This window comes from Geotrypetes seraphini, chromosome 10, assembly GCF_902459505.1.
Source record: "Geotrypetes seraphini chromosome 10, aGeoSer1.1, whole genome shotgun sequence".
Taxonomy (NCBI): Eukaryota; Metazoa; Chordata; class Amphibia; order Gymnophiona; family Dermophiidae; genus Geotrypetes; species Geotrypetes seraphini.
The window spans coordinates 136,902,348-136,925,835 of record NC_047093.1 but is presented as its reverse complement, the minus strand read 5'-3'; the positions used below and the strand labels follow the sequence as shown (position 1 = coordinate 136,925,835).

Below are 23,488 nucleotides of genomic sequence, written 5' to 3'. Positions count from 1 at the left end.
ACTATGTGCTAAAATAAAGTCTTAATTATGTTTTCAAATGTCATATTTAAGGGCCAATATTTTCTTTTGTTGTTGTTTCAAGACATTTGCTAATTTCATATTTACTAAACTAAACTAAACCTTAAGTTTATATACCGCATCATCTCCACGGATGTGGAGCTCGACACGGTTTACGAAAACTTAAAATATAGGAAGAGAAGGAAAAAAAAAGGTTTACATGAACTTATATATAGAAGAGAAGAGTAAGGGGGGATAGAATTACATTTACTGCTTGGGATTTGCAAAAATTAAGGTAGGAACACTTAACACCTCCTGTTTAGGAAGTCCTAAGTTCTTTCTTAAGTCCACATTATCCAGTTTTCATTTGATTATCTTAATGTGCAAGTAGGAGAACACTGGAATGTCCATGCCCTTTCTATGACCCACCACCTTCGATTAGGATATGCTGACTGGCAAATTACTACAAAAAGCTTTAATGCACTTTCTGATTAATCATTTTCCGTAAGTGTGTGATAGCATTTAATGCAGTTTAGTAAAAGAGCACCTATATTTTTCTTAGGTCCTTCTTGTTGTTCCTTTCAGGCCTCAGCAGAATAATATAGCATTTAGGGATAAAGATACAGCACAACAGTCCAGCACTGGAGGCCAGAATAGCAAATATCTCCACTGCCACCATGTACTTGCCCTTGGAGCTCAGGTATGTCGGGATGAAGGAGATCCAGACGCTGCAGACAACCAGCAGACTGAAGGTGATATTCTTGGCCTCATTGAAATTGTCAGGTAGATTTCTTGCTAGGAAAGCTATAATGAAGCTTATACCAGCCAGAAAACCCAGATAACCCAGAACACAGTAAAATGCAATTACTGACCCTTCATTACATTCAATTAGTATTGTTCCAATTTCTGATCTCAAATTAACATATGCAAATGGGGGAGCAGTGAACAACCAGGCAAGACACAGAACTGTTTGAATAAGGGAACAGGAAAAGACTATAGAATTAGAGACCCTGGAACCCATCCATTTATGGAGTTTGCTTCCAGGTTTGGTAGCTTGAAAGGCTGTGACCACAGTGATGGTTTTTGCCAGTATAGAGGAGAAAGCAATGGAGAAAGTGATCCCAAATGTAGTCTGTCTGAGAATGCAGGTGACATCCTCAGGATGCCCAATGAATAACAATGAACAGAGGAAGCAGAGTATGAGGGAAATGAGGAGAATATAGCTGATGTGTTGGTTGTTGGCTCTCACTATGGGAGTGTCTCTGTAATAAATAAAGATTCCCAAGATGGCAGCAGTGATGAGAAAGAAGAACATGCTGAAGGAAGTTAAAGCAATCCCTAGAGGCTCCTCAAAAGACAGGAAAGTTATCACTTTTGGTATGCAGGTATCTCTTTTCTGATTTGACCATTGATCATCCGGGCATGTTATACAGGTTTCCATATCTAAGAAAGAAGATTATCATCTCATTATCTCACATATACTATATCATGAGTACTGTTTACTAATGTGCACTTAAATAGCATGAGCCCTATAACCTTCACCTCTCAGCCATGATGCTAACTGCTTGTAGAGTGATAGTCTGTGAACTGCACATTGAGTTAGCACCTGATATTTTAACACTAATGGCTACATATAGCATGGATGCATGTAAGATGAGGTAGTATATGCACTCATGCTACCCGTAAGCATATACCACAGACCATTACACAAAAATGGAATAATTCTACCCCCAATCTGAATCCTGAACCTCTCCCATTTCACTGGTGAAGACCTAACCCTTCCCTCGCTCATACTAAAAAATAAATAAACACCCAGCCTTTAATGCTGGTGTCTCGGAGGTTAGACAAGGGGCATGAGCAATCCTCAGACATTTTAGTCACTTTTCAAGCTCATATTGAAAATAGTGTCTCTGATCAATAACTGTAATTTTATGGTACTACAGTCTGCCAAATACGGATGATACAACCTTATTTGATAACTTTACCCCTAGAGATAGATCTGAAAGATTGATTGGAGCCATGATTTACAATCCAAGCTGATAAAGCTACATTAGCAAATGGGAATCATTATTACTCCACTTGTAATGTATGAGAGACATCTACAATAAGAGCTAGGGGTGTGATTTAGATCTTGGATTACTGGCCCTTCATCAGATAGTTATGGATAAAAGATATTAAGAGAGACAAATGTCCCAAACCTCATTGGGATGGTGGGAAGGGTATGGAAGTCTAGAATCTAACCTAGTGGTATGGTGGTTGGGGATGTTATTAGTGATGCTACTCATTCTAGTGGGTGATTTGAGATTGATATCGGAGGGATTATGCTTTTATTTAAAGCTGTTTCTGTGATAAATGCATATTGATAGAACAGATGCATTCCAGTGCTACCAATGCATTTTCTGGTTAATATATCTGTAAAACTTGAAGATGTTATAGGGCAATTTGATAAATTAAAGATTAAGAAATCAACTGGACCCGATGGCATACATCACAGAGTACTAGCAGAATTTAAAAATGTTTTCCAGAGCTATCGTTAGTAATTTGTAATTTATCCTTAACATCCTGCATGGTACTTGATGTTTGGAGGGTGGCCAATGGAACAAAATTTTTTTTAAAAAGGTATCAGAGGTTATCTAGGCAAAATGGTAGAAAGTATTATAAAGAATCAAATTACAGATCATATAAATAAGTAGGATTGATGAGACAAAGCCAGCATGAATTTAGTCAAATGATATTATGCTTCACCAATCTAGAAAGTCATGGGACAGGAGGCAAACTCCTTTTGTGGATCAATAACTGGTTTACTATAGTTTTAGTTTAGTTTAATATGACTTGATATACATTCCTTCAGAACAAATCAGAGCACTGTAAAAAATAACAAAAAAAGGGAAAATGAATGGAATTGCAATGTCCCATCTAAGGGATAGCTCAACGTGACACCAAGTTTTTTAAAAGGATTCCAGAGGTAATCTTAGAAATTATAGGCTGATTAGTCCAATGTTGGTGCCAGGCAAATTGGTAGAAACTATTATAAAGAACAAAATGACAGAACTTGTACATAAGCATGGATTAATGATAGAAGGCCAACACGGATTTTGTCAAGAGAAATCTTGCCTCTCCAATCTACTATATTTATTTGAAGGGGTGAATGAACATGTGGATAAAGGTGAGCTGGTTTATGTTGTGCATCTAGTTTTTCATAAGGCATGTTAATTTTTGAATCTAACTTACCTCACTTTTGTAAACAGGTTCCCATCAGTTATTTTCTCTTGGGTCAGGGCAATATTAATTTTATTATTATTTTTTTTATTTTATTAAAAATTAATGAACCATCTTATTCAAAAATGGTGTACAATGCCTGCAATGTAAGTCTTCCTTCATATACTAATTCAGAAGGTGTGAGTTTAATGTAAAATCTTAAAAAGACACAATCTGATTTTTTTTTTTCATTTTGGTGATTGTAGGGCTCTACTTAATTTCCATAAGACAAGAATGATGCATTTTGATATTTCAGGGTATCTCTGTCCTTGGACAAGACTAAGAATCTCAGTTTTCATATGACAGCTTATAAAGGCCTAGTGGCCCATCTAGTCTGTCATTCCCCACCATCCATTATCTTTTCTTCTCCCTAAGAGATCCCACATGCTTGTCCTACAGTCTTTGTGTATACCACCTCCACAGAAAGGTCATTCACACATCTACCACACATTCTGTAAATAAGTATTTTTTTACATAACTCCTGAGCCTTTCATTTCTTAGCTTCGTTCTATGTTCTCTCCTTCTGGTATCCCCTTCCCTGTGGGTATTTTGTTTTTAAAGATACAAAGAGCAGTTCCTGAGTTATCACCATGACTGGTTGGCCTGCTGATGTGGAAGGGAGGGATCTTATCAAGTATTTTCCACATTCTGTAAAAAGAAATAGACACACCCAGCCTGTGGAGCAATCAATTACACATTTTGGAGTCCTACATTCCTCCCTAATTTCAAGAGCAAGGACCATAGTAGATACCCTATATTTATTTGTAACCCCTGTGTTCCATGATGTCACCCACCAGTTTGGTTGGAGATCTCTCCCTCTGCACACGGAATACAGTCAAAGCAGCAGATGGGTTTTCCTTCCTTGGTTAATTTCCTGTAACCAGGATGGCAACTTGGACTGCATCTGAACTGTGGAGGTTTCTGAGGATTGAGAAAACAGGTTATGCAACTTCATTTGATACTGGATGGTTGTTTTTAAAATGGCATGATCCTTTTCAGATATTTTCTTTGGATATCAGAAAAGGTCATTAGTGGATAATTTTTAACTTGTTCTGGTCATGTATAACAGCATATTTCATGCTTAGGAAGGCACTTGTAAAAATGCCCCAAAAGTGTTTATTCTTATCAGCACATAGACAGATTAGAACAGCCTCAGAACAGATGTGACAACTTTCATGGAGATAAATTTATAAAGGCTAATTAAGTTATATAATAATATTTAAAGATCACTAATCTAAGGACAGGCTATAGTAATCAATAAAGGAACATTCATAATACATCACATTACAAACAAAAACTGTGCAATAAAACAACCTATTAAAAAAGCAGGACCTCTACTGCAGGGGGAGGAGCCAAACTAAAATGGCGCCCTGAATGAGCCCGGCAGAACACCGTCGTGCCTTACACTTTGTAAGCACAGAGAAAAAGCAGTATATCAGGCACCATCCCTTTTCTTTTGATTTCAAATGAGCTGGAAATTTGTTTCAATTAAGTAGGCAGATGGGCCTGTTTCATAGTTTATTAAATTTTGATTGAACGCTTATCATAAAATTCGAAGCATTGTGTAAAAACATAGTTTCAATAGAGATGGGAAACAAACAGCAAATAATATGCATAATCCTTATAAACAGACAAACTTGATTTGGGAAAGGGAGTGAAAACAAGAGGAGAAGAGTGAGAACTACAATTTGTGATGAAAGAAAACCTAAAAGGATAAGAACAATGGGATATGAAAAGGTGGCAATATGAGTTCTCATAGGGATGGGGAAAAATTTGTCCTCATGTCATTCTCTAGTATGGAGGCTAAAGATTTGCCCATAAAGCCAAAATACATCATTCTTCTGACCATTTTATGACAAGTTTCATGATACCTGTTTGGATCAGCACCTCTGATCACTTAAAGCTCACCTGAGTAAAAGAACTCTCCCAGACAATTGCCTTCTCATCTATGGTAAAATCCTGCCCTTGGGGAGCGTGGGGGTTATAATGCCCAACAACTTCATATTTCAATGTCATATTAGGAAGAAAGATCAAATTCAAAATATCATATCCAGTGGCGAGGTCTCCATTTTCATCCAGGTACATCTCTTCCCCTAGACCATTCTTAAAATGGATGTTCCTCAGATAATTATGAAGCTAAGGAGTGAGAGGTACATTTTCGGTAGTACCTGGTTAAACAGGTCTTTCAAACATAAATATATATTTCTTAATAACTATAAGGCAAATATATATATTTTCTTGCAAAAACATCAGTCATGGTTTTGGAACTTCAGAATTGGGTTGTTTTACTCTATAGATTATATAAATGGGCTGAAGATAGCTTTGATTTTAGCTCCAGTGGTTGGAATGTAAAGACAGAGCCTCATGGATTTCTATGCTCTATGTCCCAAAAATACCAAAGAAATATGAGGATTAAAAATTTTCACATTCATTGTTGGTTTAATCATGAATTAATATGAATTTGACTGTTGGGCAGACTGGATAGACCATATTTTTATGCAGTCATCCATTATGTTTCTATCAGGGACAGAATCAAAAACCTTAGACACCCAAAAACTCACAAAAATTGATACCTGGACATCCTGCACCAATAATCAAACCTTTTCCAAGTGTCCTGGATGGAAATTAGATGTTTTCAACTAGACCAATTTGAGAATCAATTAATTGCCAAAAACATACCCGAATTGAGCAGATGAGCACTGGAGGGATTAATTAATGTCCCCCATACTCCACCAGTGATCACTAAATGCTTCCTAACTCACAAACATGTGAAAATGAATCAGTACACACCTGTGTCTAGTACAGCAATACCTGATATGGGAACGCTTAGTAAAGAATCACACAGAGATCTTAAGTAGCCAAGTAGGTGGGCTAGTGAACCATAGAGAAGAAAAGCCAAGACCAAAAATTGGTGGAAATTTTTGGTGGAAAGTGAGAGGTTACTTTAGATGCGACTGCTATACTTAATCGTGGCAAGGAATCTCCCTGCCGCGATTAGTATAGCGGCCGCAGCTATGGCCACCAGTCTCCCCTCTCTCCCCCAACAATCGTGGTAGGAGGTGCCCAACCCCTCCTGCCCACAGAACCGACAATCACTGCAGGAAGGTGCTCAACTCTTCCTGCCAGTAGGCCCCGCCCCTGGAGATCGCCGGCAGGAGGGTATCCAACCCTTCCTGCCGGACCCCCCCAGTGACCACCCATCAAAATTCCCCAACCCCCAACCCCCCTGCACAGACCCCCCCCTAATGAAACCCCTTACCCCAGAACCCCCCTCTAGCTTACCTGCAAGTTGGTCATCCTGCCAGCAGGCCTGCCTCCATCCAACCCAATGAGGTGGGCCCATCCCTCCCCTGCCCAACCCACAGGATCCTAAGGCCTGATTGTCCCAGGTGCCTAAGGCCCCTCCTATGGCATGATTAAGTATAGCAGCTGCGTCTACTTACCATGTAGGCCAGCATTTTTCTGGCCTACATAGTAAGCGTCTCCCACTCTACTAGGGAGACAAGTAGGGCTACCTAGGTTCTCCTAAGGCTACCACCTAGCCTTAGGTGAGCTTAGGTGGGCTTGCAGGCCTCCCTAGGCTCCCAGAGGTACCTTCAATATAGGCGGCCTGCCTAGGGAGCATTTAAGAAAACGTGCCTCCCGATTGGCTGATTAGACAGGTGTAGGACACCTACAGCTGCCTACAATCGGGATGCACTTTGCAAACTCTGGGCCTGAATATCCTTAGATAGCACGACACAAGTAATTTAAATAACTATGAACTTTTCCTGATCATTTAAATTGCTTTGACTGCGGTTGGTTGATCATGATTGTTGAGTGTATGTATCAAAATCATGGAGGGAAGAGGTTGTTTAAGGATGAAGGGTCACCTTAACTACTCCTGTGAAAGCTCCCCTCTCACTTTGTGCCAAAGTGTACCACTCTTTTTCTTATGAATAAAGAATTCCAGTAACAAATACTAAACATAAAGATAAAACTCACTTCTATACTGCAAATACCACTAAGTTCTATGCAGTTCACAGGTGAATATAGATGAATACTGCAACAAAGATCTAACAACTAAAAAATTCTATAAAAAGATGCATTTTTAAAGCCCGTCAAAACTGTTGGTAGGAGTTGGAAGATGTAAGTACATAATTCAGGTCCTTACCTTCCATGGCAAAGAGTACAAAACTTCACTATTTTCTCTAGTCCATGTGGTGCTATTTCCTGAGCCAGACATGATCATGTCATGAAGTGCATATGCCACGGCATACACAGCATTGTACACACTGTAGCTGTACCCAAAGTATGGGCTAAAACAGTGAACTATAGCATCAGTCGTAACTGTAGAGTTGCAATCTCTTCTGATCGTCTTTGGGCATCTGCTGTCACACAGGACCTTCCACCATATATTAGCCTTGATATCATTTGCCAGACTGACAGGTTTCATCTCACGAATAAAGTTTAAAAAATGTGGCATAACTTTATTATATGGTTTGAATATAAAGAACTTGTTTCTTATTTTAAAGTGTTTTTGATTTATTTTTATTATTTCTACCTCAGCTATGGTGATAAAAACCTGGCCACTTTTCACATTTCTTTGAAGATCCAGTACATTATATAGTGAAAATGCAACATTTTTATTAAAGTAGAAAATGTTCACAGTATATGATTGTTTAATTGCACTGTGAAATTTTTGAAATTCCAAATTTGTGATTCTTCTCTGGTGAGGAAAGGTTTCATGTAATGCGATGCAGCCACCATTCCGTTCAATCCCTTCTTTCAGGATCTGGACAGCTCTCACACTGCTTTCGTCATCAGTTGAAAATATACTGATCCATTTCCAGCCAAAATACTTCAGTAGCTTGCCTATCGCAGCACAGAGATGCAACTCATTGGGGATAGTCCGGTAAAAATAAGGATACTGAACAGGGTCACTCATATAAAGATTCTGTGAGATATAACTGACCTGTCAGGAAAATATAAAATAATTATAAAATAATTAATATATAATCCTTTTTAATAACTCTGAGAGAACAGTTTATATCACATAGGTCATAGGATTTAATATCACATAGTTTGCAGCTCAGTGTGTGATGGCAGTTAAGAAAGCAAATCAGATTTTAGAAATGGAAAAGAAGGATGCACAACCATCTGGGACTAATTCAACCAGGTCACAGAGGAAACTCTTGAAAACCCACTGAAAGGCCTATGGCCTACAACCTGCCCTTGAAACCCTGTCCAGCAAAAATAGTACAAGTGAGTATAGGCTTCAATGAAGGGGCAATTAAATTGTTAACTCCTTGTTTGGAGAAGGGCAGCAGCCAATAACACATAAAAAGGATCTGTGGTACACCTCCTGATGATAAAAAGCTCTCTTGATGAGGACAAGCTCAAAAACTACCACCCAGTCTCTTACATGCCTTTCCTGACAAAACTGACAATAACTGGTTAACTAAACATAATTATCTAGACCAAGATGTCAATCTGGCTTCCGACCTGGGTACAGAACAAAGACAGTTCTTGTGTCCCTTTTTGATAATCTACATAGGGACCATTACAATAGATTAGCCTTCAACACTGTGAATCATAATATCATGCTTACAAGACTGGCAGAAAAAGGTATTTATGACACAGTACTTAAAATACATGGCTCAAAACCTATTTGTCAAAGAGACAACAATGAGTTTTGTTCAGCAACTGCACATCATTACCTTGGGCGGTGAACTGTGGGGTACCATGGGGTCCATACTCTCTCCCATCTTATTTAATATCCACTTTATGCCTTTGGCTGAACTGCTTCAGTCAATTGACTCAAAATTCTATATTGATGCCAATGACGTGTAACTTCTCTCACCCATTGAATGAGATCTACCCATAGCTTTGAGTAAACTAACTGTCTGTCTAAGTGCAAATCAGGAATGGGAAAGCAACAACAAACTCCTCCTGAACCCACTCACTACATAGATTCTTTGGGTTCCTAACACAATGAGACAAATGCCTGACTTCAAAATTTATTTGGGTTCATATGAACTCCCCTTAAAATGACAGAAAATGAATCTCGGGATACTGTTAGATTCATCGCTCACTCTGATCCTGCAAATTAAACAACCTTTAAAAATAGTCTGTTTCATCTTTGGCAACTATGAAATCTCTCTCTATATATTGAAAATACAAGTCTAAACAGAGTTGTCCATACCATGATAGCATCACGACTAGACTACTGTAATGCCCCGTGCACTGGTCTAAATACAAAGTGTGTGAATCAGATGCAACTAATTCAGAATTCAGAGTGAAAGCAGCATGACCTTCTTGAAAAAGCTACATTGGCTACCAGTACCTTACAGGGATAAATTTAAAGCTCTATTTTGATCTTCACTAGGACTAGTGGACATACAATGAAGCTACTATGTAGTAGATTTAAAGCAAAGTGAATAAAATATTTCCTCTCTCAACTTGTAATTAAACTCTAAAATTTGTTGCCAAAGAATGAGGTGAAAGCAGTTATCTTAGCAGGATTTTTTAAAAAGTTTGATGTAATTAAAAGTGAAATCACCAACTTTAAAAACCCAATAAGTTATCTTCTGTATTGCAGAACCCCAAAATGATTTACAAAATATAACATTTCTTTATAGAATTCTTCAGTTTAACACGCTTGCTTCCTTATTTAATTTTCTAACACCTCAGAATGTCTCCAAAAGTCACTTCTTGGATGCTGTAATCACAGTCCTTCCTAAACCTGGTAAGGACCCTCATCTAGTTGCAAATTATCGACCTATTTCATTACTTAATATAGATTATAAGATTTATGCTACCATTCTTTCCTCTAGGCTTCAACAATCTATGAGCTCACTGATTTCTACTCATCAAGTTGGATTTATGCCGGGTAGGCTTATCACAGATAATTCCCGTCTTCTCTTTCACCTTGCTTCCCTTGCACATACTGCTAAAGACCCCTGCATAGCCTTGTCACTAGATGCTGAAAAAGCGTTTGATAGAGTTGAATGGTCACATCTCTTTAGAACTCTCCATTGGTTCGGATTTCCACCCCAATTTATAGACTATGTCAAAATTCTTTACTCTTCCCCAAAGGCCTCTATAATTACCAATAATGTATTATCAGCCTCCTTTTCGTTACATAGGGGCACTAGACAAGGTTGTCCCCTTTCCCCTTACCTTTTCAATATAGCTCTAGAACCTCTTCTTCTTGCCATCAATTCTTGTGAAAAAATATCTGGTATAGTTCATAATGATTCTGAATATAAATTGTCTGCATTCTGTGACCGGGCCGGTACCTGTGTTTCAATGGGGACCGGACCACGTCCACCTTAGAGCAATCCCTGCGTGCTTCCCTTAAAGGAAGGAAGTCCTGCTGTCTGACATTCACTCATAAGGCATGAAATAAAAAGGCAAAAAGAAAAGAAAAGAGTCAATTCACTTATTCATGCGGTGACCACTTTATTCTGTGGTATACTGCTGTGAGTAACCATACAGTTAGTCCAAACTCCAAGCAGTGAAAAATAATCATACAAACAAAAGTAGAGCTGACCAAAAAAAAAGGGTTCTGTTTGCAGCTCTCATCTGCATGCAGCTGCTTCAGGTAAGAAAAATCAAACACAAAAAGGTGTTGTTGTCTTAATATTCAGACCAAGGCTCAACACTACTATTAACACTTCTAATAGTTCTGTGCACAAGCCTTAAGTTATAACGGCTTGACTCCCAACCAGCTCAAATGGAGTTGGTGGGGGAAGGGGAGTAAGCAAATCCACCAATTACTTTTCTGTATCACAGAATGCCACTAATGGCCCCACTAACCCAATCTGGATAGACAGTGGATTCTCCCCAACAATTACTCCCCTGATTCACAAAAGCACAGCAGAAAACAAAGCCAGCTTAACCATGCTGGATCCTGAGAGTTCCAAAAAAAAACAAAAAACGTTTTTTTTTTCTTTTCTTTGCTGCACATAAGCAGGGCAGCACAAGTCACTTTAAACTTTTGTTACTTAAAGAAGCATTCCTTAGCAATAGACAGTCAGATAGAGTATGTTATAACTCCCAAACTACCCAGCCCTGCCACTTAACTTTCCTCCATCAGGATGTCTTCAGGCAGACTGGGATTTTCCAGATATTCCATAGGTTCTGGATGTGCTGGCTGGCTGGCAACAGGGTCAGTGTCTGTCTCCTGCATTTCAATGTCTTGGGCTCCAGGAGAACCACCAGGAGAGCCCTCTCCCTGGGCTGTTCCAGGGTGAACTGCCTTTCCTCTCTTCAGAGCAGCCTCTAAAGTATTCAGGCGAACACACCCTGCTCTCTGAAGGGGAGGAGCTGCCTGCAAAGTTTGCTTAGTTTTTCTTGGCTTCCTCATTATCTCCTTCAGCTGGGAGTTTGTAGAGGGAGGAGGATCCCTTCGAGGCTGTTCAAGGCTATTCTCCTCCCACTCCTCTACTCCCTGGAGATCAGCTACCTGCGATCTAAAGGGGAATATATCTTCTTCCCTATTCTTTACCTCAGGCTTGTAGCATTGGTTAGCCCTTCTCATGGCTGGGCAAGTTTTAGTCAAACCCCAGCCTGGCACAAACTGAGCTCTAAGGCTAGGGGTGTGACAATACGCAGATGATGTGCTGCTTTACCTCACCAATCCTGATTGTTCTCTTCCGGCTTTGTTTGACTTAATTCACTCCTTTTCCATATTTTCTGGATATAAGCTCAACCAACATAAAACTGAAGTTTTACCTCTAAACGCTCACTCCCTTCTGGCCATGGTTCAACCTTATCACCTTCTTTGGTCTCCCTCTCACATCCGATATTTGGGAATCGATCTCTATCCTACTCTGTCTGCTACGATTCATCACAATAGTGAGCACCTTATCTCCTTCACTAAATCTCTACTGCAATCTTGGCACCCTCTACATCTTTCCTGGTGGGGCAGAATAGAAACTATTAAAATGGTTGTTGCTCCTAAAATTAATTTTATACTTAGTATGATTCCAAGATTATTCTCAAACTCATTTTACAAATCCATTGATAAACATATCTCCAATTTCATTTGGAGTAGTAAACCTCCCAAAATTGCCCTTAAAAAATTAAAGGCCCCAAAAGATAGAGCAGGAGTTTTATTACCTGACTTTTTCACTTATCACAAAGCTTTTATACTACAGCAATCTAGCTGCTGGCTCTCTCTGACCCCTAATTATTGTCCTCTTTGGTTAGATCTGGAGCACACCTTATGTACCTTTTCTCCTTCACATGTTGCCTTATTGACAACTTACCCTCACCTTCTTAAGACTAATCTTATTATTTCTCAGTCAGTGTCGTGTTTGCTTGAATTAGACAAATCATTGGATATTTCTATTACTATGTCTCCTTTAATCTCTATTTGGCACAATCCACATTTCCTAATAGCCAAAAAACCCTTTCTTTGGCCTCAATGGGCAAAACTTGGGATCTGGTCCCTAGCTGACATCTGCACACCGACCTTGCAACTTCTCACTTTTGCAGAGCTATGTAACAAATTTTCTCTCCCGCCTTCGGCGTTTTACCAATGGGTACAACTCACTAGTGTCATTAAGAAATCTAAGATCCTACCTACACTTTCTACGGGAACCCCCTCTCTGCTCATTCTCTGTTCTAAACTTCTTGCCAGTGGTCACACAGCATCACAATTTTATAAATTATCTATTTCACATATGATACACTCAGACGCTTCTCTACATAAATGTTGGGAACTTGATCTTGGACATCCAATTCATAACAAACAATGGACAAACCTCTGGTCTAAAACTCTTAGAATCATTTCATCTGCAAATTCGATTCAATCTATGTTCTTTTTACACCACAGGACAAATTGGACACCTCAAAAACTTCATATAGCTGGCCTTCTCTCCTCCAATCACTGTTGGAACTGTAAGTCCCATCCTGGCACCTTACTCCATATGATATCTGAATGTCCTCTTCTACGAACCTTCTGGTCTGAAATATGGGCTATTTTTCGCTCAATCTTTAAACTCAACATTGATCTTTCTTCTGCTATCATCGTACTGAAATCAGAGGCTCCTAATTTGAATATTCCCCCGTCTCAGCGCTCTTTATTTGACACGCTACTCATTATCGCTCTACGTCTTATTCTTTCCAATTGGAAATCATTTGATTCGCTCTCAGTACATTTCTGGTTCCAATCGGTACTACTTCAACATAAACATGAGTCATTGATTTCCTCCATTTCGTCCCTGTCTTCTAAATTCTCTACTAAATGGGTCGCTTTTATAGATTATTTGGATTCTCTTTAGATCCATATTCTCATTTTATAATTATATCTCTTTCCATTTTTCTATTTTTCTAATTTACTGCTGTTCTCTTCTCTCTTCTTTCTCTTTCTCTCCTCTTCTTGGGCCTCTGAGGGATCTCTCCTTTCTCTTTCTCCCTTCTTTCCATTAGATTGATTGTCCCCTCCTACCTGCTGCCCTCTTTGCTCCTCTCTTTTGATTTCCTTCCTTTCCTCCCTCGCTTATCTACCCTACTTTATTGCTCCCCTATGATATTTTATCAATTATTCTATTAATGAAATTCGTGTATTTGACTTGCTTCTTAAATTTCGTACATTGATATTATTTTGTTTATTCTGAAGCTTGTTGATGCTATTGTTGTTCCATTGTCTGTTAACCTTTCTGTCCCTTCTTGTGTTATATAAACTTTCAATAAATTTTCATGGTGAAAAAAACAAAAAAAACAAAACATGTTTCACTAAACAACCCTTGTTTAAAATTCTAAATGACTTTTTTCTAATGTTCTTTAAATTCTTCTAAACAATGACAAATTTTATCCTCTAGGTACTATTTTTCTTTATTTTCCTTACATTACATTACATTAATGACTTATATTCCGCCTGTACCTTGCAGTTCTAAGCGGATTACATCAAGAAGATAACTGGACATTTCCAGGAAGTTGTATATCGTACCTGTTACTTTACTTCTTGTTTCCCTCAATGATATTTTACTCAGTTGGTGCACTTATCTGTTTTTGAAGCTTTTCAACACGGGGCCTTATTCCTTTTTCTCACTTGTCTGTATTCCAAGATGTTTTTCTTTTTATCTTCTTTTAATACCTGTACTTTAAATAAACAAACAAAGGAAAACTATCTCCCTGTCTCTATGTGTATAGAATTACCTGGTGTTCCTCATATGCATTTATAAAACTCACTGTGAATACAATCTAAAGAAATGAAACGCAAAATTAATTTTTTCTTCTCTAAGCTATAACTTCAGATTCACTTTTATTTCCTCTCTATCCTAAAAATCTTCAGCTGCTTTGTCATTCATTAGTTCCAATTCAATCATCCACTACATTCAATTCTGTAATTCTCTGATTTTCTTTAATTACAATAAAATCATCAGTGGATGTTTTTATTTTACTCAGACATGCACTATCAACTCATGCATACATTCTCTTCAACACACATTCTCCTACACACAGCCATACTCTCTGACATTCGTAGCAGTTTCCTCACTTACAAGCATGTATTCTTCACTCAACCACAGGAGCTCACACACACACATCCATACTCTGTGACTCTCCAAACTCTCAGTTCAGCTTCCCACACCTGATGCCTCATAACCAATCAGATGCCTCATAACTTTCCTAACTTTTCTTTTTTTTAAGTTCAATTTGTTTATTGAATACTGAAGAAAAGGAAAACAAAGTACATCATGTAACAATAAAAAACAGAGTACAGAAATTGGCAAAGAACCTGTGTGCTCCGATCTCCATTTTTAATCTCTCACTCTCCATAGAAATCAATGGGGAATTTCAAAATAGTGAAATAAAATATATAAAGCATGCTGTGATTCAGATAAAATAAGTCACAATTCATAACCCATTCCAGTTTTTCACATCCATATTTTCAATACAATAATTAAAACAAAATTAAAGGACATAGCACAATTTCTTCAAAAATATCAATAAAAATTATTCAAAAATCCAAAACAAAAGGTCTAAAAAATAAAATAAAATCCTCACTAACACACATCTTGACCAAAGTTCGTAAAAATAACTCAAAAGGTCTATTTTACCCCCAAACACATAATAATAATAATTATAATAACTTTATTTTTGTATACCGCCATGCCCAGGGAGTTCTAGGCGGTTCACATCATTTAAACAGATTTACAAGAATTACAATTAATCAGATTTACAAGCAACAAAGTCGTTGAGGTAAGCATGAAGGGGTTGTACAAGTCATTGGAGTTAGCAGGTTGGGAGAGAAGAATAAGAAGGAGTAAAGGGAGAGTTCAGATCATTGGTGGGAGGGGTGAGAAAAGTGGAAGAAGGGGGGATTAGGGATTCTGTTCGTGGAATAAATGAGTTTTGAGTAGTTTTCTGAAATCAAGGTAGGTGGGGGCCTCAAGCATAATTTGGGCTAGCCATGGGTTCTGTTTGGCCACCTGGAAGGGGAAGGTTTTGTCGAAGAACCTTTTGAGGTGACATAATTTTGGGGAGGGGAAGGCGAATAGATTGATTCTGCAGGAGTTCTTTTTGTTGCAGTTCAGGTTAAAATGAGGGATGAGGTAGCTCGGAGATAGACCAAATAAAGTTTTGTAGCAAAAGCAAGCAAACTTGGAATAGGATTCTAGATTCAATAGATAGCCAATGTAGTTTGTGGTAGAAAGGGGTGATGTATTCCCATTTGTTCGAGCCAAATATAAGGAGGATGGCGGTGTTCTGGATCAGTTTCAGTCTTCTGATGGTTTTCTTCGTGGAGCCCAAGTAGATGATATTGCAGTAGTCAAGGATGCTGAGAATGGAGGATTGTACTAAAAGGCGGAATGAAGTGTCATTGAAGTATTTTTTTATGGTGCGTAGTTTCAAGAACACCAAGATGCATTTCCTGACTGTAATATCAGTATGTTTTTCAAGGGATAGATGTTTGTCTAGGGCAGGGGTCTGCAACCTTTAAGACATAAAGAGCCACTTGGACCCGTTTTCGAAAAGAAAAAAAAACTTGGAGCCGCAAAACCATTATAAAACAAATCTAACACTGCATATATTGTTTCTTATCTTAATGCTATATACAGGATCACTAAATTGAAAATAAAATCATTTTTCCTACCTTTGCTATTTGGTGATTTCATGAGTCTCTGGTTGCACTTTCTTCTTCTGACTGTGCATCCAATCTTTCTTCCTTTCTTTCAGCCTCCTGTATGTTTCCTCTCCTCCAGACCTCATTCTCTCCCCCAACTTTTTCTTTCTGTCTCCCTGTTCCCCCTTCTTTCTGTCTCCGTGCCCTCCCCCAAGCCACTCGGTTTGCTGCCACCGCAATCGGGGAACAGCCCCCAAGCCACCGCCGTCCCAAGCTTTCCCTGCAGAAGTGTTGCGCTGACCAGCATTCCGCTCCCTGACGTCAATTCTGACGTAGGAGAGGAAGTTCCGGGCCAACAAGGCATTTCTCCTCATTCCATCCAGCCTGAGCCCCATCTCTCCTTGATCCAGCATTTCCCTTCTGTGTCTGTCAGAATTACCATTCCACCTATTTTCCAGCATCACCCTTCTTTGTGTCCATCTCACCTATATCCCTATCTCACTACTTTTTCAGAATCTTCATTTGTCTCTGTCCTTATCTTTACGCCATGTTCACCATTTGCCCTTTCAATGTCTTTATCTCCCCCCACACACTTTTTCAGCATTACTTCTATGTCTCTATTTCACCTCCTCTTCATGTCCCCTCTGTATCTCTATCCTTATTCAGTAGGTCCTGCTTACCCTTTCTCTTCTTTGTGTCACTATCTCCATTTTCAGCTTTCCCCCCTTTTCCTTTGTTAATGCACCCTGTAGCCAGAATCTTTCTACCCTCCCTCCACTCCGGCCCAGCCCAGTATGAAATATTTCCTTTTGTTTCCCTCCCCTCTCTCTTTCTCTCTCTCTTCTCCTCCCTCACCCACGAGTCCTGCATCTGGCCCTCTCCCTTCTACCTGCACCTGGCAACACCCCCCTGCTCCGCGGCTCTCTTCAGCAACTCGTCAGCAGCAGTGATCAAGACAAGCTGCTGACATCGAGGCCTTCCCTCTACGAGTCCCGCCTTTGTGGAAAAAGGAAGTTGAAACAAGCGGGACTCGCAGAGGATAGGCCCCGACGTCAGAAGCTTGTGTCGATCGCTGCTGCTGAGTTGCCGAAGAGAGCCGCGGAGCAGGGGATGTGGCCGGAAGCAGGTAGAAGGGAGAGGGAGATAGGAAGGCTGTAGATCTCCGGAGCATGACACCGACCCCGGCCAGGATGATTTCTTTTTCAGGCACCTTACAAGTCCAGCGTCGCGGCGGGAAATAGCCATGCTGAGCAGTGAGCTCAGCACGTACACAGATGAAAGCCTTGCTTGCTGATTGGTCCGGCGGCACGGCGGGACGGGGCCGCCGGACCAATCAGCAAGCAAGGCTTTCATCTGTGTATGTGCTGAGCTCACTGCACAGCATGGCTATTTCCCGCCGCGACGCTGGACTTGTAAGGTGCATGCCTGCGTGACACACTACCGGAGCCGCAGCAAAGGTGGAAAAGAGCCGCATGCGGCTCTGGAGCCGCAGGTTGCCGACCCCCGGTCTAGGGTGACTACCAGTACTTTTAAGGATTGTTCGAGGGGGAAAGCCGTTCCTTTCACTTGAATTGTGGTGTCTTTGATTTTGTCATTGGGGGTAGCTAGGAAGAATTTGGTTTTGTCAGGGTTTAATTTTAGTCTATAGGATAGCATCCAGAGTTCTATTTGAGTAAGTGAGCTTGAAAGAGAAGTGAGCAACTCTGGTGTGAAACTGGTTAGTGGGATGACTATTTTAATGTCATCTGCATAGATGAAGAATTTGAGCTTGAGGCTTTGCAGGAGGTTTCCAGGGAGGCGAGGTAGATGTTAAACAGGGTGGGGGAAAGGGGGGAGCCTTGCAGAGCACCACAGGCATTATCCCAGCTGTATGATAGACAGTCGTTCTTGAATACCCTGTATGATCTATTTTTTAGGAACCCGTGGAACCAATTGAGGACCTGGCCAGAGATACCGATGTAGGCAAGGCAGTCTAGGAGGATGGAGTGGTCGACAAGGCCGAATGCACTGCTCAGGTGCATTCGACCTTGTCGACCACTCCATTCTCCTAGACTGCCTTGCCTACATCGATATCTCTGGCCAGGTCCTCAATTGGTTCCATGGGTTCCTAAAAAATAGGACTCCTTTTATGAAGTTGCGGTAGCGGCTTTAACGCTCGTGACGTTTCATCACATGCTAACCCCCACGCTAGCCAGAAAACTACTGCAAGCTCAAGAGGAGGCGGTAGCGGCTAGTGTGGCCAGTGGTTTAGCGCGTGCTATTACGCATGGTAAACCACTAAAGCGCCTTCGTAAAATGAGTCCATAAAGTCCTATAACTCCTTAATAAAAATTTTTAATAAACCCAGACCACTTTAAATCATATCCTAAGGATCCCCAAAGTCCCTTATAATTGAATTAAAAATTTTGAAAACAACCGACCAAATTCTGGACAAACAGTATTAAAACACCATTTAAAATTTAAAATAATAAAAACCCAGGCTCATAGATCACCTTACCTAAACTCCTAGATGACTACCTGGCTACTCACACCATTATTCAGGGTCTTTTCGGGGAAAAAATAAAAAAACGCAATCACCCTGGAACTCCAACTCGGAAAGCACAAACATTGAGGCCCAGACTTCAATTTAGGCCTACCGGACCTCCAGATGCAAACTGAGCATGTGCAAATTTCACACATGCTCATACATGCCCTAGGTCAAACTTCATCCCTGGCCTTTCCTACCTGTTAGGAGCCGGCCAGCCTTTATTCCACAGCTGGATACCGACCTGACGCGACTGACCCCTAGACCATCAGAGCCAGAACAGACCTCAGGACATGTCCCAAGATGATCTGGACACGGGCCATATGGAAAAAAACATTGGGGCTGCTCAAAAAAATACCAGAGCAGTCCCTGGGAGGTAAAACTTTTAATTTTCTATTTTATACCCCATCTACACTGGGTTAACCATTGCTGGAAACATGATACCAGGCTTGGTGGACCTCTAGTCTCTCCCAGTATTGCAAATTTTTTGTTCTTATGATGTTATGATACTGAAGCTTTGATGATTGAAAAATAAGATTGAAAGAATATGAGAGTGATAAAACTTTCAAATGAGGGTTCACCATACATTAAAAGCAGGTTATAGTGACAAGTGTACCTTGGACTTTACAAGGTTTGTTCAAAAAATTCCAGGACAGTTTGAATTGCACACCAACAGGAAGCTCTTTTGAAACATGCTGGATGGCATTGAGAAGCTTGAAACCTCATGAATAACATCCCTTTTCCCGTTTGAGTTTGGATACATTTGGACCCTTTGTTAATACCTCCTTTCTGCACCCTGCTTACACACTTTGTAGAAGAAATTCCTGCTTCAGATAAGTTTATGTTTATTTCTTTGTTTTGAGTTTTGTAAGGAATGATGGTATATAGCTATTATGTGGTGAATACTTTTTAAGAGTTAAATGCTACTTATCTGAACATTATTTTACTCAAGTAAAGAACTACTATATAGAGTGGAATTTTCTAGATCAAGGATGTGTCTGCATATTTAAAGTTGTTCTGTCTGGAGGATTCAGTTTTCTTACTAAATCTAACGTGACACTGAGGTCTTTTCTTCACTTTTTAGACTAAATCTATGGTATTTTTTCTCATTGTTGTATTTTCCTGAATGCATTATATTGTTTTGTTTTGTTTTTATCTTTATTGAGTTTTCAAATCTGCCAAAAAATGCAATACAATATACATACATATAATTACATTATATTAAACATAGAAACATAGAAACATAGAAGATGACGGCAGAAAAGGGCTACAGCCCATCAAGTCTGCCCACTCTGCTTACCCACCCCCTGTCTATGCCCTAATGACCCAATTTCCTTATCTTGACCCTCGTAGGGATCCCACATGGGTTATTTTTAAAGTCTGGCATGCTGTCTGCCTCGATCACCTGCACTGGAAGCTTGTTCCAATGATCAACCACTCTCTCTGTGAAGAAATACTTTCTGGTGTCGCCATGAAATTTTCCGCCCCTGAGTTTGAGCAGGTGCCCTCTTGTGGCCGAGGGTCCCTTGAGAAAGAAAATATCATCTTCCACTTCGACACGTCCCGTGAGGTACTTAAATGTTTCAATCATGTCTCCCCTCTCCCTATGTTCCTCGAGAGTGTAGAGCTGCAATTTGTTCAGTCTCTCTTCGTACGAGAGACCCTTGAGCCCCGAGATCATCCTGGTGGCCATCCGCTGAACCGATTCAATTCTGCGCACATCTTTACTGTAATGTGGCCTCCAGAATTGCACACAGTACTCCAGATGAGATCTCCCCATGGCCCTGTATAACGGCATTATGACTTCAGGCTTTTGGCTGATGAAACTTCTATTGATACAACCCAATATCTGCCTTGCCTTAGATGAAGCCTTCTCCACTTGATTGGCAGTTTTCATGTCTACACTGCTGAAGTCCTAGTTAAAGTTTCTCCGTTCAAGAAGTACGTCCTGCATGGATTTCCGCTTCCGAGGTGCATGACCTTACATTTCTTAGCATTGAAGCCTAGCTGCCAGGTTGAGGACCAACTTTCCAATGTAAGCAGGTCCTGCGCCATATAATTCTGTAAACTGCATTCACTTACTATATTACATAGTTTGGCATCATCGGCGAATAGTGTTATTTTACCTTGAAGCCCTTGAGTCAGATCCCCTATGAATATGTTGAAAAGGAGTGGACCCATGACCGAGCCCTGCGGCACTCCACTGGTCACATTAGGGATTTCTATTCCGCCATTACCTTGCAGTTCAAGGCAGATTACAAAAGAATTATCCAAGATGTATTACAACAAGAACTTACAAAAAAAAAATATTGGTCATAATTGGTGCATAATCATATATGCACTTATAATCAATCAGTATTCATACAACTATAACCCTTTCCCCCAACCAACATTTTCATCAGGGAATAAAATCACACAAAATATATACCCCCTCCCCATCCTCCCCTCCCCTCCGGATGTGTGTGTATTATACCAACAGAAATAAAGATAAAAAACAACTATATTGAATCCACAAAAGACGTCAATGGGCCCCATACTAATTTGAATATCTTAGAATGCCCCAGCATATCCGCATTCATCTTCTCATACTTATAACTTAAGCATAAATTTGCCCACCAAAAAGTAAAACTAAAGCGATCCCAAATTTTTCAAATTACGGGTAACCATTTGCATGGCTATCCCGGTCATAATAAGGAAAAGCCAACATTTATATCTATTCAATGAGGGTTTAAGATGCAATATCATCCCGCATAGACTACCTCATATGTCAATGGATCGATGACTCCAGTATGGTATTAATCTGTCTCCAGATTGACTTCCAAAACTTGAGTATCAAAGGCTAATAGAACAGCAGATGATCCAGTGTTCCTATTTCTAGATGACAGTGCCAGCATCTATTAGATTTGGAACTATCTAATTTTTGTAAATGAAGAGGGATCCAGAATCTTCTATGTAACAAAAAAAAACGTTTGTCTCATAGATGCTGATGCTGTATATCTCATCCTCCAAGTCCAAATCCGTGACCATTGAGTAACAGAAATATGCTGCTTTATCTCAATGCTCCAAATGTCTCTAAGACTAGTTTTTTGGGGTTTTATTCAAGAATTCAGATATTAATTTATACCACTGGGCGGCCTGATGTCCTAGGAAATCTGTCTGAAAGCACAGGACCTGCAAGCTATAATGATTTTTTTAGATTTCGCCAATCAGGGAACCCCTTCTGTATGGCTTGCTTCAACTACAACCACTTATAATTTTGAGACTTTGAAATACCGAATGATTGTTACAGTCATGAAAAATCAAGCATTTTCCCATTTGATAAAACATCATCTAGTGTACGTATACCTGCCTGCATCCAGTGCTTCCAGAAGATCCCAGACTCGCCAATTTGAATCTTGGAGTTTAGCCATAAGGATTGATAAGTGGATTTCTCTATTGGAATATCTGTTAAGTTGTTAATAAATTTCAAGGTTTTCCAGATGTCAAATAAAATACTATTGCCCTTAACATATCTGGGTAACTTGATACTCAACACATGAAGCAACCGTAATGGGGACATAAGTTGCCACTCTACATAAAGCCACTCAGGGAGATGTTCCATGAGCTCAGGAAGGATCCAATACATACCCTGATGCAGTATATAAGCCTGATGGTACCTATAAAAGTTTGGGAAATTTACCCCATCCACCGGAATTAGTTTATGTAAAGATACTAAAACAATTCTCGCAGTTTTACCCTGCCAAATAAATTTGGTGAGAATACTATTCAATTTCTTTTTTTTTTTTTTTAGTTCAATAATTTTTATTGAATATTATAAGAAATATACAGAAAGCAGTTCAAACACACAAAATCTGAATAAGAAACATTGGTGTAGAAGAAGTCCATATCTACAGTCATTTACATACAACCAGATTAATAAAAAGAATCCAGGGTATGTGTAACTGCTAATAGAGGATATATGAAAGGCAGAAAAGCAGGGAGAGTGAAATAAGAGAGAGGGAAAGAAAGAGGGAGAGAAAGAGATAGATAGATAGATAGATAGATAGAGAGGCAGAAGTGTCTACTGGTTAGAATGAACATATGAATCTAAGAATGACCAAGGTGATTTATTTCGCACCATGTTTGTGGAGAGTCGAGAAATCATGTTTACTATTCAATTTCTTATAAAAAGACCCCTGACCTTTTCCGGGATACCTCAACTTTTACTAACACCTCATTAGAACTTTTCTGTTTTACTACAACTCACTTTAGTGCATTTCTTCATTCTGCTCTTCTTTCTAAACCAGGGCTTCTCCCCAGCACAATATTGCATAGCCCTCTGCAGAGGATCTGGCCCTGGGTCTGTAAATTCCATTTGCTTAGCTGCACTATTTCTCCCTTTTTGCCTCTCCGATTTAATGAGAAATTTCTGTCTGTGGTGGATGGTGCTAGTTTGGTTAGATGGGAAGTAGAGGGGATTCACTATTTGTTTCACTAGGAGGATGACGAGGGAAAGATCAAATCATATGCCCACCTGTGTGAGGATTTTGCTCTTCCTCCTCCTACTGATGGCTTTGCCTACATACATGCAAATCCATCATTATATTTCTTCTCTACCACGCTGCCACCTTACGGCTTCTTGTCAGGAGCCGTTGTCTACCACATTTACATTT

At 39.7% G+C, this 23,488-nt stretch overlaps 1 protein-coding gene across 1 annotated transcript in view; it reads right to left on the bottom strand.

The window, feature by feature from the left end:
* Positions 1-360: 360 nt before the first annotated feature.
* LOC117368637 (vomeronasal type-2 receptor 26-like) overlaps positions 361-23,488 on the bottom strand; it is a 30,904-nt gene continuing 7,776 nt past the window's right edge. Inside the window, exons 3-7 of the mRNA XM_033962364.1 lie at positions 7,409-8,209; positions 5,164-5,391; positions 4,050-4,176; positions 551-1,440; positions 361-384 (exon numbers count right to left, since the gene is read on the bottom strand). Coding sequence (XP_033818255.1) covers positions 361-384; positions 551-1,440; positions 4,050-4,176; positions 5,164-5,391; positions 7,409-8,209 — 2,070 coding nt within the window. The remainder of the gene's footprint in view (positions 385-550; positions 1,441-4,049; positions 4,177-5,163; positions 5,392-7,408; positions 8,210-23,488) is intronic.